We start from the raw sequence: 17,357 nt of genomic DNA on the forward strand, positions 1-17,357 counted from the left end.
TAACCCTAATGAATTTGATATTTGAAAGTTCATATCAATAAAGTAGAATTTATAAATTAAATACATATAAAAGATGTCAAAATAGTAACGTGGGTACAAAATATCATTTATATTTATTTTTTCATATGCTTCTAAATAAGACTATTTACTTTCCATTACCTTATTTCAAAACATTAAGGGCTTATTTTTGTTTTTTTGATACAACGCGGGAGGGGGTTTCGAACCCATGTTGTCCATTTGGAAAGAAACTGTGTGCTATTAGGCTATTAGGCTCTTAGAATATCCATATTGGCTTCATCAAAGCCATCTTCAAAATTTGATGAATAGTACAAGTTTTCCATAAATCTAAAATCCTCCTATCCATAATCTCATATTGAATTAGCCATTAGATTCATCAAACTAATAATATAATATTATTTTTTTAATAATAATATTTTTTTTTTCATATTTTGCAATTAAACTAACTATATGTATAGAGTAAGTCTACTCATAAGCCCCTTGTTTCACCCACACACCACACATCGATGATGTGGATTTGTTTTTTTTTCTTATACTTTACTGCATCTTACTCTCTAAATTGCTCTTTCTCCAGATCAAGTTTCCTATTCAAATTTATGAGAAAAAGACGTTCTCCTACCATCGTCTGCCATAGCCTTTCACCGCCAACAACTTCGTTCTCCTACTCCTGTGTTTCAAATCATCTTTTTACACTATGATTCTCTCTATATGGCAATCTCTCTCTCTAAAAATTTTCAGTAAAAAGATTTCTCAAAAAACATTCTTCTGTTGTCATGTTTCAGATCATCTTTTTACACTATGATTCTCTCTATGGCAATCTCTCTCTCTAAAAAATTTCAGTAAAAAGATTTCTCAAAAAACAAAATCCTACGATTCCATCAGGATGTCATCTTCCACTTTAAAGGAAACTGAAAAAGAAATTTTGCATAGGATGTCATCTATCGAATAAGCAACATGAGCGAGAATCAGGACTCCAAAGATGCCAACGATGAACTCCAGACCCATTTCAACTGAAACGCTTTCGTTGATTTTCTCTGATCTCCACAGAGAACAACTCTGGAGTTAGATTATGACTCTCAAATTCCTTAACCAACAAAAACAAAAAATAAGATGAGGGTCCTATGCAGTCCCATTCTCTTATTTTAAGTTCTCAAGTCACAGATCAAGAGATAGTTTTTTTCATGATTTATAGATGTTCGAAATAAAAGCTTGGAGATTTTCTTAGATCTCTAAGAGATTTTCTTGAGGGCTGTCGACAGGGAGAGGGATTCGGCAGAGGGATGGAGGGAGGGATTTCAAGGGGGATTTTTTAGTCCTCTTAGGACTTTTCATGAGGGGTATTGACGGTATAGAGGGATTCGGTTTTGGGAAGGGGGAGACGGATTCGGCAGAGGGAGGGGTTAGCGCTGAGGGAACATGATCTTCGGCAAAGGGAGAAGAAAATCTCTAGAAGAATGGAAGAAGGAGAGGGGAGGAGGGAAAGCACAACTCAACTTAGGCTAAACCATTTTTTTTAATAGATCGGGTCTACCACATCATCAGTGTGTGGTGTATGTGATCAGACCGGCTTAAGAGTAGAATTACTCATATGTATATTAATAATTTAATTTGATATTTAAATTATTGATTTCCAATTAATTTTTTTTCTCAACCTAATTACCAACAAACACATTTTGCTAACCCTTATTCTACCTAACAATCAAATATATAATAATTTAAGGAACCAACAAACACATATACAATTTGTTCATCCAGCAATTATATTATACCAATATTTCTTAATTCGAAGCGTTGAAAAAGGAGTACTTGTTCTAAAATTATATTGTAGATCAAAATATATATGTAAAAATTAAAAAAAAGTCATCATTATGCCCAATAACATTCACACAAATTACATAAAAGGTATGAAAAAAACTAAAAAAAGAAAAAGAAAAGTAGAATAAACATGGAACAAGGAGATTAAAGAAGCCAATTAATACTGTGAAAGCACACGACCAATGGAAATCAAGCTAGGAATTATATTTCTCAGTCAAGTTCCTTTCCTCGTAAAGAATGCAACCATAGCAATTCCAATTTGTTTGTACTGAGTCTCGCTGCCCCGGACGTGTTTGCTTTGGCAGCATCGGTGCCCGTAGTAGAAGAATCACCAGTAACAGAAGCAATACCACCACCTGATGAGAGAGGAAAAATAAAAGGACATTAGTTGGTCATTAAAATATAATAAAATAATCGACTGATAAGTATATAGTAGCCTTTCGAATTTGAAGAAAAATTTAAAAATTCTGTAACTCAAAACTCTCCATTATTTCATTTGCCGAGACTAATGCAGCTTTAATTTACATAGATTCATCTTTTTATGCATTTGGTTGGGCTTCTGATGAAGCCAATGCCAATACTCTTAGCCATTAAAGATTTGTTTGGATTTAAAGATGAGATGAGATAATTTTATATGAAAATTGAATAAAATATTATTTTTTAATATTATTGTTATTTTAAATTTAAAAAAATTAAATTGAGGTTTGAAAAAATTAAAATTATTTATTATATTTTATATAAAAATTAAAAAAAATTATAATGATAAAATTTTAAATTAAATGATAAATAATCTCCATTTCATTCATTTTCTTTACACTGAACAACTATATGCTAGGCTCATCAGATTCTTTGAATGACCATATTAGCCTCGTGACTTGCTGGACGACCGACGACCCCTGAAACGGGTCAGCAGACTGTTTTGGTTTCCATCTGTTCGAATTTTTAGCAGTAGAGCACAGGGAGGAGAAGGGTTTTGCGATGGCGAAGTCGACGAGCAAGGACGCCCAAGCCCTTTTCCACTCTCTCCGTTCTGCTTATGCGTCCACCCCCACTAATCTCAAAGTCTCTCTCTCACTCGCTCGATCGCTCACTTTATCTTTCTGAAAGTTAAGATTTTAACCCGGATTGTGTTCTTCCGCAGATAATCGATCTCTATGTGGGTTTCGCCGTATTCACTGCTCTGATCCAGGTACTCTACGATTCAATATATCCATGTATGTGTATGAAATTGTTTTCTATCTCCAAGGTCAATGCGCCAGTAGTTGCGAACTGTTGAGTTTGACGCATTCCTGTTAAAATTCAGGAAAAGGACATAAGTTTGCGACTTATGTTTTGGTCGTTATGGTTATTATTTTTGATTTTGTTTAAGCTAGTGAAAATTTTACTGGATCTGAGATCGGATAACGTATCAGTCGCAAGATCATGACCTATTATTCTCTTTTTCGAAACCAGGACAAGATCTATCTTTCTTTGTTCTTTATTATTTTTTGAGAAATTGGTCGGCTAAAATAAGATCAGTGGTATTCCACTCTTGTACAAAGAATGATTTGTCGAAGGCGTGGGTATTGGCCCGCCTTGTCTGTATTGAGCTCTATGCAGTAGTCTCATTTTTTCTGACAATCATTCCGTACGGAAAAATCTGCACGGGTAGTGATTATGGATTGGTGGATAATTTTAATCTACACCACTTTCTCCATCAGGACATTCCTACAAATGTACAAAGATGTTTTATTATTCATAACTGCATTTTTATAGATACTTGAAGCCTCTTAATCATCTTTTGATCCTTCATCTTCGCTTTGTTGAGATTATCAAGCCTTCGTTCTCTTCGCTTTGTTGAGATTATCAAGCCTTCGTTCTCTTCGCTTTGTTGAGATTATCAAGCCTTCGTTCGATTGACTAGAGTACTAATTTGAATACTCCAACTTTCGAATCCTCCTTTGTGCAAGGCTACAGATCACTTTTGGGAAGCTTAAAGCTCAATTGAAATTTCCAAGGTTTATCAAGCAAAAATGCTTATATTGTGATTGTGAGTTTGAAGATGTGCCAGATGCTTCAAACAATGTTGGACTCATCTTAACCTAGTTCTTCAATGTTGGGTTGGTTAATATGGTGAGAAGCCAACACTTTGAGCATCACCCTTGCCAGGCCGACAATTTACCATGGGGATTTCACCATGATTAATAGCGATGGAAACCCAGGGGGGCTATGGTTTTTATTTAAAGTATAAAAATATCGATAATTGAAAAAATTAGTTTGGCCCTATCAAAATTATAATTCATCTTTATATAGTTGATACATTGCTAAAAAATCCAACATATTTAACATACAATATTTATTTTTATATGTATAAAAAAATTAAAAGAATCGGTCTAGTGTAGACTATGGAACAGTCCTCCCAATTATGTCTCTTAAAATTCTCAAGTGAATTTCAATTCTGTTGAGTTGTTTTGTTCTGATTATTACTTAATGCAGTGATGTTGAAACACCATACATGTGGGTTGATTTTGTTTATGATTTTTAGAGGTTCGGATTCAATCGGCTTATACAAAGATATATTTTATGTTCACTTTAGTGACTGTTAATTTTGTTTAAGTTTTGCAAGTTGTAAAGAAAAATTGCATATCTTTTGTAACAACCCTTCCCGTGACATCTTTCATCTCAAAAGACAAAACATTTTTATCCAAGCCACTATCCCTACTTCATTTTTACAATCGAAATGAATAATGAGTTCCATGTCTCAAACCCATTCCCTCCCCCTCAGGGAATAAGAAGTTCTGGTTCCATCTTTGAAGACTAACCATGCTACTTCAAAAGTATGAAGTTGGGGTCACTCACTTCAATTGTCCTTGGATTTTGTATAGGATTGGATATACTCTTGATATCATGAAGGACTATAAGGGTAAGGCCTGGTTTGGATAGTGAGAAGAGATGAGATGAGATTATCTGTGAATAGTAGTAAAATGGTTTGAGTTAATATTTTTATAGAGTTTTTGGAAAAGAGAGAAAAAGTTGAATAAAAATATTATAGAGTTAAAACATTATGAAAATATTATTTTTTAATATATATATATTTTTTATTTGAAAAAGTTGAATTGTTTTTTGTGTTTTGTATGGAAGTTTGAGAAGGTTATAATTTTTTTTTTGATAAGTAAACAGTAGTATTAATAATAATAGGCATAGCCCAAGTACACAAGATGGTATACAAGAGGTAAGACCTATCTAGGTAGCTACAGTAGTCACTAGAAACTCATGTACATTTAGGCCATTAAAGTCTATAGCTAGCGACCACAGAAATAAAGTGCTGAAAAAAAAGATACAAAGCTCCTCCGTTGTCCTCTCCTTGTCTTCAAAAGTTCGTTCATTTCGCTCTTGCCAAATGCACCACATAATGCAGATAGGTACCATCTTCCACACAGCTTTGATATGTAGATCTCCCCCCGGCATCGCCCAACTGGCTAGTAATTCAACTACTGACTTCGGCATCACCCAGTTTAACCCTACACGACGGAATACTTCACACCACACGGCTCTAGCTGTCTCACAATGTAGCAGGAGATGATTCACTGACTCATCAGCTCTCTTACACATACAACACCAATCAGTAATGATTACCCGCTGCTTCCACAGATTATCGGTAGTCAGAATCTTACCCAGGGCTGCTGTCCAAATGAAGAACAGTGATTTGGGCGGTGCTCTATTCCTCCACAATCTTCTCCATGGAAACGGAGCATTCGGTATAGCTGTAAGGGCCTTATAATAAGAGCGAACCGAGAAAATGCCCTTTCCCGTATATTTCCACCACAGCTTATCTTCATGCAATCCATTCGGCTTCATAGAGTACACTAGGTTGAAAAAATCTGTAAAACTGTTTACTTCCCAATCATGTGCTGCTCTATAAAAAGTGACGTTCCAATGAACATGGTCCCCTGAGCGAACCAAAAGGTCCGCGACCGAAGCTTCTTGGTCACAAGCCACTTGATATACACAAGGAAAAGCGTCCTTCAATGCCTCCTCCCCACACCAAATGTCCCTCCAAAAACTTACACGTGTGCCTTCCCCCACCAAAAGTTTAGTATGGTTGGCAAACAGATTCCATCCCCTTCTTATTTGCTTCCAAATCCCCACTCCATACGATCCATTCCCCTCTCTAGTACACCATCCCCCCATAGGCTGCCATATTTACTGTGAACTACTACTTTCCATAAAGCTTCCGGCTCCATATTATATCTCCAAAACCATTTCCCTAGAAGAGCCCGATTGAATTTTCTCAAGTTCTTTATCCCCAATCCTCCTGAAGAAATTGGTCTGCAAACCGTGTCCCATTTGATTAGGTGAAACTTGAATTCATCCCCCAAACCACTCCAAAGGAAATCGCGATACAGTTTTTCAATCCTTGCCACCACCGAAGCTGGAATTGTAAACAAAGACAGAAAATAAGTGGGTAAGTTAGAAAGAGTCCTCTTTATCAAGGTCACCCGGCCTCCTTTCGACAAGTACAGTCTCTTCCATCCAGCCAATCTTCTCTCTATTTTCTCAATAACTGTATCCCATATAGCTATGGCTCGTGAAGCCGCCCCCAACGGTAAACCCAAATATGTCATAGGAAGAGTGGCTACCTTACACCCCAACGTGTTAGCCAACTGTCGAGATCTACTCACATTCCCAACTGGTACTAATTCTAATTTATCAAAATTTACTCTCAAACCTGATGCTGCTTCAAAGCATAACAGCAACGCTTTCAGAGTTCTAAGTTGTTCTTGATCAGCCTCACAGAAAATTAAAGTATCATCAGCAAAAAGTAAATGAGAGATTGAGATAATGCCCCTATTCAGATCACCCACAGAAAAACCAGCCAACAAACCATTGTTAACTAGAGCCATTAATATCCTACTCAGGGCTTCCATGATGATAACAAAGAGGAGTGGGGATAGCGGATCCCCTTGTCTTAGACCTCTCGAGCTGTTAAAAAAACCTTCTGGACTGCCATTAATCAAAATTGAGAATCTTGCTGTTGAAATGCACCATCTAATCCACCTACACCATTTTTCCCCAAATCCACACCTCCTCAATAGATAGATAAGAAAGTCCCAATTTACATGATCATATGCCTTTTCCATGTCTAATTTACAAATAATCCCTGCCATACCGGATTTTAATCTACTATCCAAGCATTCATTGGCTATTAAAACCAAATCCAGAATTTGACGACCCCTAACAAAGGCATTTTGTGGCTTTGAGATTATCTTACCAATGGACTCTCCCAACCTGTTTGCTAATACCTTTGAAATAATTTTATAGACCCCGTTAATGAGGCTAACGGGCCTATAATCCTTCACTTCCGCAGCCTCGGTCTTCTTCGGAATTAATGCAATAAAAGTCGTATTCAAACTTTTCTGAAATTTCCCAGACGAGAATAATTCCTGGAAGACATTCAACAAATCCTCTTTTATCACCTCCCAACAAGTGTAGAAGAACCCCATCGAAAAACCGTCTGGTCCTGGCGCTTTGTCTTTCCCCATTCGTCTGATCACTTCGTATATCTCCTCTTCCTCAAACGCTCTTTCCAACCTTGCTGCTGTCTGCAGCTCAATGGAATAAAAAACAAGACCATCCACTCTAGGCCTCCATCCCTCCCTTTCTGTAAATAATTGTTCATAGAAATTCAGCACGTGTTCCCGTATCACAGGGGCCTCAGTACCCTCTCTACCATTTATATTCAGCATCTCAATGGTATTATTCCTCCTATGAGAGTTTGCCACTCTATGGAAAAATTTCGTACTTCTATCCCCTTCTTTCAACCACAAAGCTCTTGATTTTTGTCGCCAAGAGATCTCTTCACAAGATAATACCCTTTCCAGCTCTGAAGTCAATTCTGCCTTTCTTGATCTTTCCTCTACGGTGAGAGCTCGACCTTCATTGATCCTATCAAGAACCTGCAATTCTCCCATCATGACTTTCTTTTGCTCCCCTAGATCCCCAAAAGATTGGGAATTCCACAGTTTTAGATCTTCCTTTAAAGCCTTTAGTTTGCCTGCAAGTATATGAGAGGGAGTGCCATTAAACTGATACAAGGACCACCAGCTCCTTACCCTATCCACAAAACCCTCACTTTTAAGCCACATGTTTTCAAACTTGAAGTACCTACGCCCACTTTGAATGCCTCCGCCATCCAGTAGAATTGGAAAGTGATCTGAGCATAGACGCGGCAATCTTCTTTGACAAACCTCTGGATACTGACATTCCCATTTTGGCGATATTAAGAATCTATCCAACCGTGACCATGTCTGACTATTGGACCAAGTAAATGGGCCACCGATAAGTGGTAAATCCACCAAATTCAACTCAAAGATGCAATCAGAAAACTCTGTCATGGCTGGACGTATACGACTATCCCCTGATCTTTCACTTGGGAACCTTGTGATGTTAAAGTCCCCTCCTATGCACCACGGGAGATCCCACCAGCTGTGTACCCCCGCAATTTCTTCCCAAAGTTGATGTCTGATGGTATCAACATTCGGTCCATAAATTCCTGCAAAAGCCCACAAAAAGTTATCTTCCACCATCTTAAGAGAGACGGCCACCGTATATTCCCCTATGAACTCCTCTTCATCATCACCCTTTTGTCCCACATCACAAGAATACCCCCCGAAGCCCCATTCGAAGCCAAATAAACCCAGTCCACGTATGGGCAATGCCATACACTTCTCACTATTTTTCTGGTTACCAGTTTCAACTTGGTCTCTTGTAGACATACAATATCCACCCGCCATTCTCGTAGCAAGTTTTTTATGCGAGAGCACTTATTATTCTCATTTAGCCCCCGAACATTCCACGAGACTATTTTTGGCTTCATAAAGAAACAAACGTACCCTTCCCTTTGACCCTATCACGGCTTGAACTACCCTCGTTCAAGGACCAATCCAATCTCTTAAGCTCCCTTCGTTTCTTGGCTCCTTTAATTTTAGAATGCGAATGGCCCACCTCTATGGCCGTGAGAAGGGCCAAAAACTGTTCTTCATAGCCTACACACTTCATACCCACTATCTGTTGAATGTCTTTAACCTTGTTGAATACCCAATCCGACATCTCACACTCATTTGGTAGAAGACAGTCTAAAGGAAATGGACTCTTGTCCCCCTGCCCTTCACACTGATTATGGCCTTCCCATTCCACCATTGTGTTCATTATCTCCACTCCCTCTGAGGTGGTTTCAGATGAAATACTAGGAATCTCCCTTAAGGTCATCGGCTGATTTAATTCTTGAGAGTCAGGAACCATTATTATTTCATCACTTTGAGCCGTAGGATCCTCCCTTAGGATCTCCGAACTGTTCTGTCCCCCAACAGCAAGTGGTAAAGCTCTCGGGATATGCTGTTTTTCGATTTCCTCCAAGTTCTCTTCATCCCGTTCGAATCCGTGTTCTACGAGAAGGTCCAGGTGTTCTCCCTCTGAGCCATGCAACTCCGTTTGAGCGAAATACTCCACCATACTACCTATAGGTAAGTTCTGTGCGTAAATATCTGGGAAAAGAACCGTCGGAGGCTGAATCTCCTCTTTTTCCTCCACACGATGCGGTAAAATCTGCTCCACCCTTCTCGCCGGCGATGTCTGTGATGCCGGCAAAACTTTCGCCGTCGTTATCTGTTCGGCCTGAGTTTGGGTCGACGTAGACTTCTGTTCTGCCGATGTATATGGGTCGGGTCTCAGGTTTCGAATCCTCCAGGTTTTTTGAGGTATCGGATCGTGAGATGAGGCCGGGTCATACGGCTTCCTGAGCGGGCCTTTACCCGTGGGCCCCTTTCTGCCCAGATGAAAAGGCCTCGTGGCCCTAGCTTTCTCCCCCTCCAGGCCCAGATCCGGCCCAAAATAAGCCTGCCCCATTTCTTTCTTTAATAAGCACTCTATTTTCCTATGTAAGTCTAAAATCTGCGTTTTTGCTTCCCACAACAACTTCAACGTTTCCCCATCAGACACGCCACCTAGCTGTCTGCTACTACTCTGCCCCTGGACCAGGCACGTCTCTCTGTCAGGGACATGACCCAACGCCATACCTTCTTCATTTTCAGTACGCTGCTCCTTCGGCTGCTCCACCATCAGTGCCTCCTTGTAGGACAAAGGCTGTGACTGCACCAACCACTGCTTGCCTATCGTCTTCTTCCTACTGTCCTCAGTTTGCACTTTTCTCCTTTCATCAACAAAATCCCACAGCACCTCCCCCATCTTAATCCACCCACTTCTCTCTTCCTCTGGTATGAATATGAAGTTCCTCCTCCCACCAACTCCATACTCTACCACTGCCAGATAACGACCTCTCGAATTTGAACACCGTTGAGCAATGAAACTACTGCTGCCTTCCCTTTTTGAGGTATAAAATTCCTTTTGTTCTTCCTTTGAACAGACCGCCATGGCCTTTGCCAACCACTGCACCGCTAATGGACCCAGAGCTATCTGTGCCACCATCCTCCAAGTTTTTTCTGTGATAACCACCCTGCCCCCCTCCTTTACGAGAGAAAAGCATTTTGAATCAATCACAACCTCCTTACACCACTGCATAACGTAAAGCAAGAACCTAAACTAAGCACCGCCGTGAGAACCGTCGTTAACTACCCCAACTAAAGAAACTGAAAAGCACTAACCATCACAGGAGAGAAAGTGTACGGAGAGAAAAGCACTTCCCCCACGAGTAAATGTTAATGTTAAATGTTAGAAAGTTATAATAATTAGGTAATGATTAGATGAAAAAGCTAAATATTTGAAATTGAAAAGTGTTTGTGTTTGTGTTGTTTGGATGTTGAGATGAGGTGAGATGGGACGAGTTAGGAGGATTTTGCTATTCAAATCAGGCCTAAGACTTAATTTTGATCGGTGGCTGTCATGGAATTATCCAGAAGGAAGGAGATTAAAGAGTGTGGAAGCAACTCTTGAAAACAAAACCACGAGGTTGAATTGATCAAAGATAATAGCAGTCAATAACATGATTTCCATGGTCTGCAAACACTTATGTATACTAATCTCCATCTTTGCTTACCAAGCAATATAACTATATATTGATATGAAATAGGCTTTTCTTGTGGGCCCTGGCCCTTGCCAAGTTTGATATGCAGTTGACAGAAACTGTGCCCGCCACACCCCTGAGGTGCACCCAAAGAAACCTTGTTCAATTTTCTAACAATAAACTCCTTATCTTAGTTGCATTCAGGGTGTTTGAACCCGACCTGACATCTTCTTGTGTGGTGAGGTGAAATTGATTCTCAGATAATTATCTTACCTCCTTTTTCACAAAACCTTTTTAGTTTTGAAAATTGCTATCTTTCTCCTGTGGAAAATTAGCTTTTTTGAATTTTTTGCTTGTTTCTAAATCTTCAATATTTGTTGCTTGCCTAGTTTAAAATTTAAATTCTCCCTCTCTACCCAATATAAACTCAGTCTATCCTCTACCATGTCTGCATTGCTATTTTACATGTACTAGCACCTTAGTTATGATGCTTCTTTCGAGGTTTAGGCTTGGGCACATCTTCTTAGTGAACGTTTTTCCAATGATTTTAGTTTTCATAATACTTTCTTTATTGTTACCCAGCAGCTGAGCAACATAAATGTTAGAATAGTAGTCAGCTTTGTTTCCACTTTTCACTTTTTCCTTCTATTTTTTTTTTTGTTTTAAAAATAAATCTTATTTGTTTGGCATTCCATTTCTAGATGGGTTTGAAATAGTTCCTCCACAATTCCTCAAGAAACGTTTTTTCTTGCTGAAGCTGGAAAGAGATAAAATTCTGCACAAGGTCCACCATTGAGCCTTGCCTGATGTTGGGAAAAAGAGATATGACTGCCATAATTTAAGTAATTATTATGAGTAACTAGATAATGTTTTATATTGTCGTGGAAGATTATAGTCTTTTAGATTTGCTGCTCTCTTATTGATCAGCAATATCTTTGTCTATAACTGCTGTTACTTGTGGCTGGGGAAGCCTTTTTTTTCATAGTCAAAGTCTACCAGAAAGAATCTGCCTCCAAAAATTAACATTGATTGTGGAAGGTTTTGGTCCTTGAAAATCAATCTCAACTGGGAATGTTGCCAATTTGAGATTCGTTTTGTATTCCCCATTTACTCCTTATTCTTTCTGCTGGAGTGAATGATAGGACAGAGATGATTTTAACTGGTTCTAAATTTAACACGGTCCAGTTCTGACATTTTACCTCTATTTGCTGCTAACCAGGTGGTTTACATGGCTGTTGTTGGATCATTCCCATTCAACTCATTTCTTTCCGGCCTACTTTCTTGCATAGGAACAGCAGTCCTCGCTGGTAAGCACAATATTTAGTTTACTTTTTATTTTGTAAGGGGTGGATCACATAAAGTGAGGGAAGAAATTTCTTGCAATCCAGGCATCTAGACCTCCCTGGTGAACCATGATTCATCTTCTTTTGAAACTGCCATGCCCCCATATAATTTTAAGTAGTGTGAATTAGTGTCATTGAAATATTTCAACTTTACTTTTTCCCAAGCCTGCTCCCCTTTTGTGCTCATTTATATTTCATGACATCCAATCTGCATAGTTTGTTGATTTGATACTTACAATAAAAGGAATAGTTCTAGAATTAATTTTTACTTATATATAAAGAAAGAATTGGTCTGGTAATTCACTCTTAAAAACATAATTTTACTTTAAAAAAAAAAAAAAAAACCACTCTTAAGAACATGGGTACGAAGTTCTCTATGGAAAAAGGCTAAGCCAATGCTAATAAGTAATGACCTTCTAGATTAGAAAAAAAAAGTAATGACCTTCTAAGATATCCATGCATAGGCGATGCACTTGTATATGTCCCATATACTGGGCTCTTTCATATTCTAATGATCAATAAAATCTTGTTTACCAATAAAAAAACCTTTTTAGAGATGTCTTGTCTAGAGCAAAAAAATATGGAACTAATCCTCTTGGATGCAAACAATTTCTATGGGCCATTGGATTTGGGGAACTTCCCTTTAAATTACTTGAGGTTCACTCACGGAAAACTTTTTATTGAGGGCCTGTGCACTCCCGGACTTAGTCTAGACTTTGTTCTAGGACACCCGGTGCCAATAACAAAAACTAAATGCCTGGATGAAGGAACTGAAACTTTATTGGTTTGATCAATATCTCAATTCGTTGATTTTCTCAATAAACGGTCCTCCTTATTGTAAAAAACCACGGCAATGAGGATTTAAATGAGAAAGACTGTTGGATGGTTTTTAACAGACTGAATTGATATTTTATGTAGGTTTGCAGTCCTCATCTTTTATTATTGGAAGGGTTGCAAGAAATTTGATGTTTTCGTTAGAATTTGCTAATCACCAAGGTTAAATATTCAAATAGAGCAATTTATGGGTGGAAGGAGATGGTTGGAATAAGAACTATAAAGATTCAGAAACTGAAGTCATAGGAATTGGGCAACGCACTTCAAATAAATATAGAGAACTGTTTCAGTTAAAAATGTAAAATGGTAGAAATTTGACTAATGTGACGTTTGAGTGGTAGTGGACAAATGGCAGTTTAAGAAACACCTCACAAGTGGCTGGAAATTCCCGCCCTCACTGCTGCATGAGTTTTCTACCAAGGAATATTATTTAGAATCGTGAAGTGTAAAAATGTTGTGTAATTTTTTTTTTAAAAAAATAGAATTTATTATTAAAAAATTAATTTTTTTAAAGTAGTAAGTTTTGTATCTACTCATTTTTCTAAAAAAAATTGTGTGATGTTTGTGCATTTTATAACTGCAAATAATTTCTCTTCCCCAAAAGTGCACGATTCCAATGCTGATTAAATTCCTTGACTGCAAATGCAGTTTGCCTCCGCATCCAAGTGAACAAGGAAAACAAGGAATTCAAGGTAAACTTTTTCCCTCCTAGATAGTTTTTCCTGTTGTGTACCTCTTAGATGTGCAGGAAAGGAAACTTGAATGCAAGCAATTTTGAATCTAAATTTAGAGTGCTTCGTTATTGGTACAGTAATTTTTAATGCAACCTTTCTTTTTTGAACTTGTAGGATTTAGCCCCAGAGCGTGCTTTTGCTGATTTTGTTCTCTGCAATTTGGTGCTCCATTTGGTTATTATGAATTTCCTCGGATAAATTGCCACCTTTGGTAGTTCTGTAATTTTGTTTCCTTGAACTTATTAACTAGGACACACCCATAAAGCAGTTACCATCCAGTGGCAGCAAATTTTCCATGGTTTGTAACTCTGGACTCTGGAGCATACTACTTATGAGATAGAACAAGAAGAAAGGAAAAGAAATTATCACAGACAACTCTGCAGGCCCTCCCAGGCCCATCTCTCTAGAAACAAACATCAATATTTTGTCCTTACTGTGCATCTTCGGTTTCTTTTTGTCAGTGCCATCCTTGGTTTGTCAGGCTTAATTTGTGTATTTCGAGGGCTTCCGTTTTTCTGTAGCACTTGCCTTTTCTGCTTTGGACGATGGGTAAAAAAAATTATTTTTATTTTTATTTATTTTTTCAAATCATTTTTAATACTTTTAAATATTTAAAAAAATATAAAAAATTTATAATAATATTAAAATAAAATTTCTTAATCATTAAGAAAAAGCAAAAAAAAAAAATAAATGGCCAGCGGTGGCCCCAGCGGGAGCCACCAGTGGCCTAAGTATTTCCTTCTACTTTAAAAAAGAAAAAACCCCTTCTTTCCTTTGTATTTATGTTTAAAATTTATTTTCAAACTCACATAAAATTTATGTTTAAAAGTATTTGCAAAATATGTTTGTATGTAAAATAATTTGTAAATCTTATTTTGATAAAAAATAAAAAAATAAAACATTAGTTAAGGAATCGTTTTTTCTGTTGAGTGATTTGATTGATATTGAAAGGATATTCTGAATACGCTTCATCCATGTTTCGTATCAGAAAGGGCAAAGAATTGGAGCCGCACATTGATGATAAAGTTATTTGATTGATCTTGCAAATAGATTCATGTAAGACTTTTTATTCCTTATGCAAAATTGGACTTGATTGATCCCCCCCCCCCCCCCGGTTCTTCCTCTCTCTCTCTCTCTCTCTCTCTATGCAAAATTGGACTTGATTGATCTTCCCATCTAGCCTCTCTCTCTCTCTCTCTGCAAAATTGGACTTGATTGATCTTTCCATCTAGCTTCTCTCTCTCTCTCTCCCCTTGTGGTATTTTATCTAGGATGATAAAATTTCAACTTGGTAGGAGATCTAGAAATTTCATAGAGAAGTGAGGAGAAGATGAAAATTCAAAGGTTCCAACTAGACATTTTATATTTTGCTTTTAAAAAAATTAGACTTGTATGATAGGTTTTTCTTTATTGGCATCAAGTATTTGGACTAATCTAATAATGCACGGACCCTCCACGGGACAAGGACTTGTATGATGGTTGCAATTGACCCATATCTACTATATTTATGCCTATAATGAAATGTGAGCTAGTTTGCATGTTTCAGATTTTATTATGTATCACCGTATTTGAATTGATAAGATAGATTTGTTTCATGGAATCGTGTAAATCACTTTTTTTATTTAGAGAAATTATATTTACAATTATAGAGTATGTAAGTGTTGCATAATCGTTTTAAAAAAAATGAATAAATATATTATTTATATGAAAAAAATTAATTTTTTTAATAATAGATTCTACTTTTTTCAAAAAGATTCTACAGCGTTTATATATTTTATGACTGTATATAACATTGATCTTCTCTTTTAATCGATCACATGATTTGAAATGATGTCTTGAACTACTCATCACCTTCAGTGTTTAATACCATATTTATTAATCATTTATTATTATTTAAAAAGTTATGTAAATAATAAATATTATCTAAAATTTATTTATTTTAGGGTTGGTTTGGATACTCAAATCTAAACAAACTATCTAATCTCATCTTATATAATCATTGTAAATTTCATAAATTATCACATAAAATATAATAAACAATTTAACTTTTTTAAATTTTAAAATACAAGTAATATTAAAAAATTATATTATAATAATATTTTATTTAATTTTTAACAAAATATCTCTTCTTATATAATCTAAATTGTGTAACCAAATGAGAGAGGAAAAATCGATACATTTGTTGTATATGTATACCTTATGGATTTTGGCCAATTAGATGATAACTCTTATAATAATTTAATAATGAAGGAAATAAATGTAAACTTTTGATTTTTTCTTAAAATTTTATTCAGATATCCTAAATTTTTTGAGCTAGTTTGGTCACAAAATTATCTCATTTTATCTCATATAATCATTATAACTTTTTTAAACTTTTATACAAAATATAATAAAATAATTCAATTTTTTCAAATTTTAAAATAATAATAATATTAAAAAAAGGATCCTACATATTGATATGACACATTATCAGTGTGTCGCGTGTCCCCTCAACTCATTTAATCTCCTCCCTCAAGTAGTCTAGTCACTGCGCACTGCCACTTGCAGCGCCGTCACCTGCGTCAACCCCATCTCAAGCCGACGACCATCCCATGGGCTCCCACCCCCCTTCCCGGGCAGCCCCCTTCTCCCCATCTCCCCACAAGACTCACTTTCAAATAGTTCTCCACAAATTCTCCATCATAACGCTATCGTACGTCGTCTCCATGCCACCGGACCCCTATCACCGAGTTTCTTTTCCTATGATGACCATTCCATGCTCTTCTAGCCATCGTCAAAGCCTCCCCCGGGCGGCAGCCCCCTTCTCCTCCTAAGATCATCTCCCGAATGGGGCCTCATGGGTTCTCCACTATAGCGTCGCCATACGCTATTCCCACGCCACCGAACCACCACCACTGAGCTCCCATTCCTCTGGCGACCAACCCTTGCTCTTCCAGCCACCCATGCTCTACATGGCCGCCATGGGGAGGGGGGGAGAAAAAAAATTTGGAGGGAGAGAAAGGAAGAGGAAAAAAAATAGGAGAAGACATGGGATCCTTTTGTGTCTATATTATTTTTCTAATAATATTTTATTTAACTTTCAACAGAAATATCTTATCTCATTTCATCTTATTTTATCTTATTTGAAATGTATAATTAAACGAAACTAGTTTACAGTTTGATAACGTTTAATAAGGTATAGTTTAGATAGTAAGATGAGATAAAACGAGATAGTTTTAAATGAAAATTGAATAAAATATTATTAAAATATTATTTTTTAATATTATTATTATTTTAAAATTAAAAAAATTAAATATTTATTATATTTTATATAAAAATTTTTAAAAATTGTAAGGATGAGTTTGGATTGAATAAAATGAGATAAACCGTTTCTATGTAAAAGCGGATGCAAGGATTGCGAACTGCGAAGGAGAAGAAGACAGGAACTGGGCTCCACCATTCTCTGAGACGATAAACACATAGAGGAGGACCCACCAGTCTCCACCATCACATCTCCCGTTACCTGCACCCCCATTCTCTGCCACTTGTCCCCTTCAGCCCCAATCCAAAACCGTCCTCCACTAGGTCTGACGACGTCGTCTGTTCTGGTATATATAAAGCACGTGCGCCCGCGGC

General features: G+C 37.1%; 1 protein-coding gene across 1 annotated transcript; it reads left to right on the top strand.

Moving 5' to 3' along the window:
* Positions 1 to 2,680: 2,680 nt before the first annotated feature.
* LOC122281438 (dolichyl-diphosphooligosaccharide--protein glycosyltransferase subunit DAD1) lies at positions 2,681 to 14,229 on the top strand. Its single transcript, XM_043092908.1, has 5 exons — positions 2,681 to 2,895; positions 2,975 to 3,022; positions 12,051 to 12,138; positions 13,657 to 13,700; positions 13,857 to 14,229. Exons 1-5 carry the CDS (start codon positions 2,812 to 2,814, stop codon positions 13,938 to 13,940), a joined length of 348 nt encoding a protein of 115 aa, XP_042948842.1. The 5' UTR covers positions 2,681 to 2,811; the 3' UTR covers positions 13,941 to 14,229.
* Positions 14,230 to 17,357: the final 3,128 nt, after the last annotated feature.

The sequence above is a fragment of the Carya illinoinensis genome, chromosome 11, assembly GCF_018687715.1.
Source record: "Carya illinoinensis cultivar Pawnee chromosome 11, C.illinoinensisPawnee_v1, whole genome shotgun sequence".
In the NCBI taxonomy this organism is placed as follows: domain Eukaryota; kingdom Viridiplantae; phylum Streptophyta; class Magnoliopsida; order Fagales; family Juglandaceae; genus Carya; species Carya illinoinensis.

What these genes read in the sequence shown, in the direction of transcription:
- LOC122281438 (XM_043092908.1), top strand. Translation starts at nt 2,812, where the DNA reads ATGGCGAAGTCGACGAGCAAGGACGCCCAAGCCCTTTTCCACTCTCTC. An exon ending in CCACCCCCACTAATCTCAAA is followed by an intron (nt 2,896 to 2,974) that starts GTCTCTCTCTCA and finishes GTTCTTCCGCAG; the next exon opens with ATAATCGATCTCTATGTGGG. An exon ending in AGGAAAACAAGGAATTCAAG is followed by an intron (nt 13,701 to 13,856) that starts GTAAACTTTTTC and finishes TTGAACTTGTAG; the next exon opens with GATTTAGCCCCAGAGCGTGC.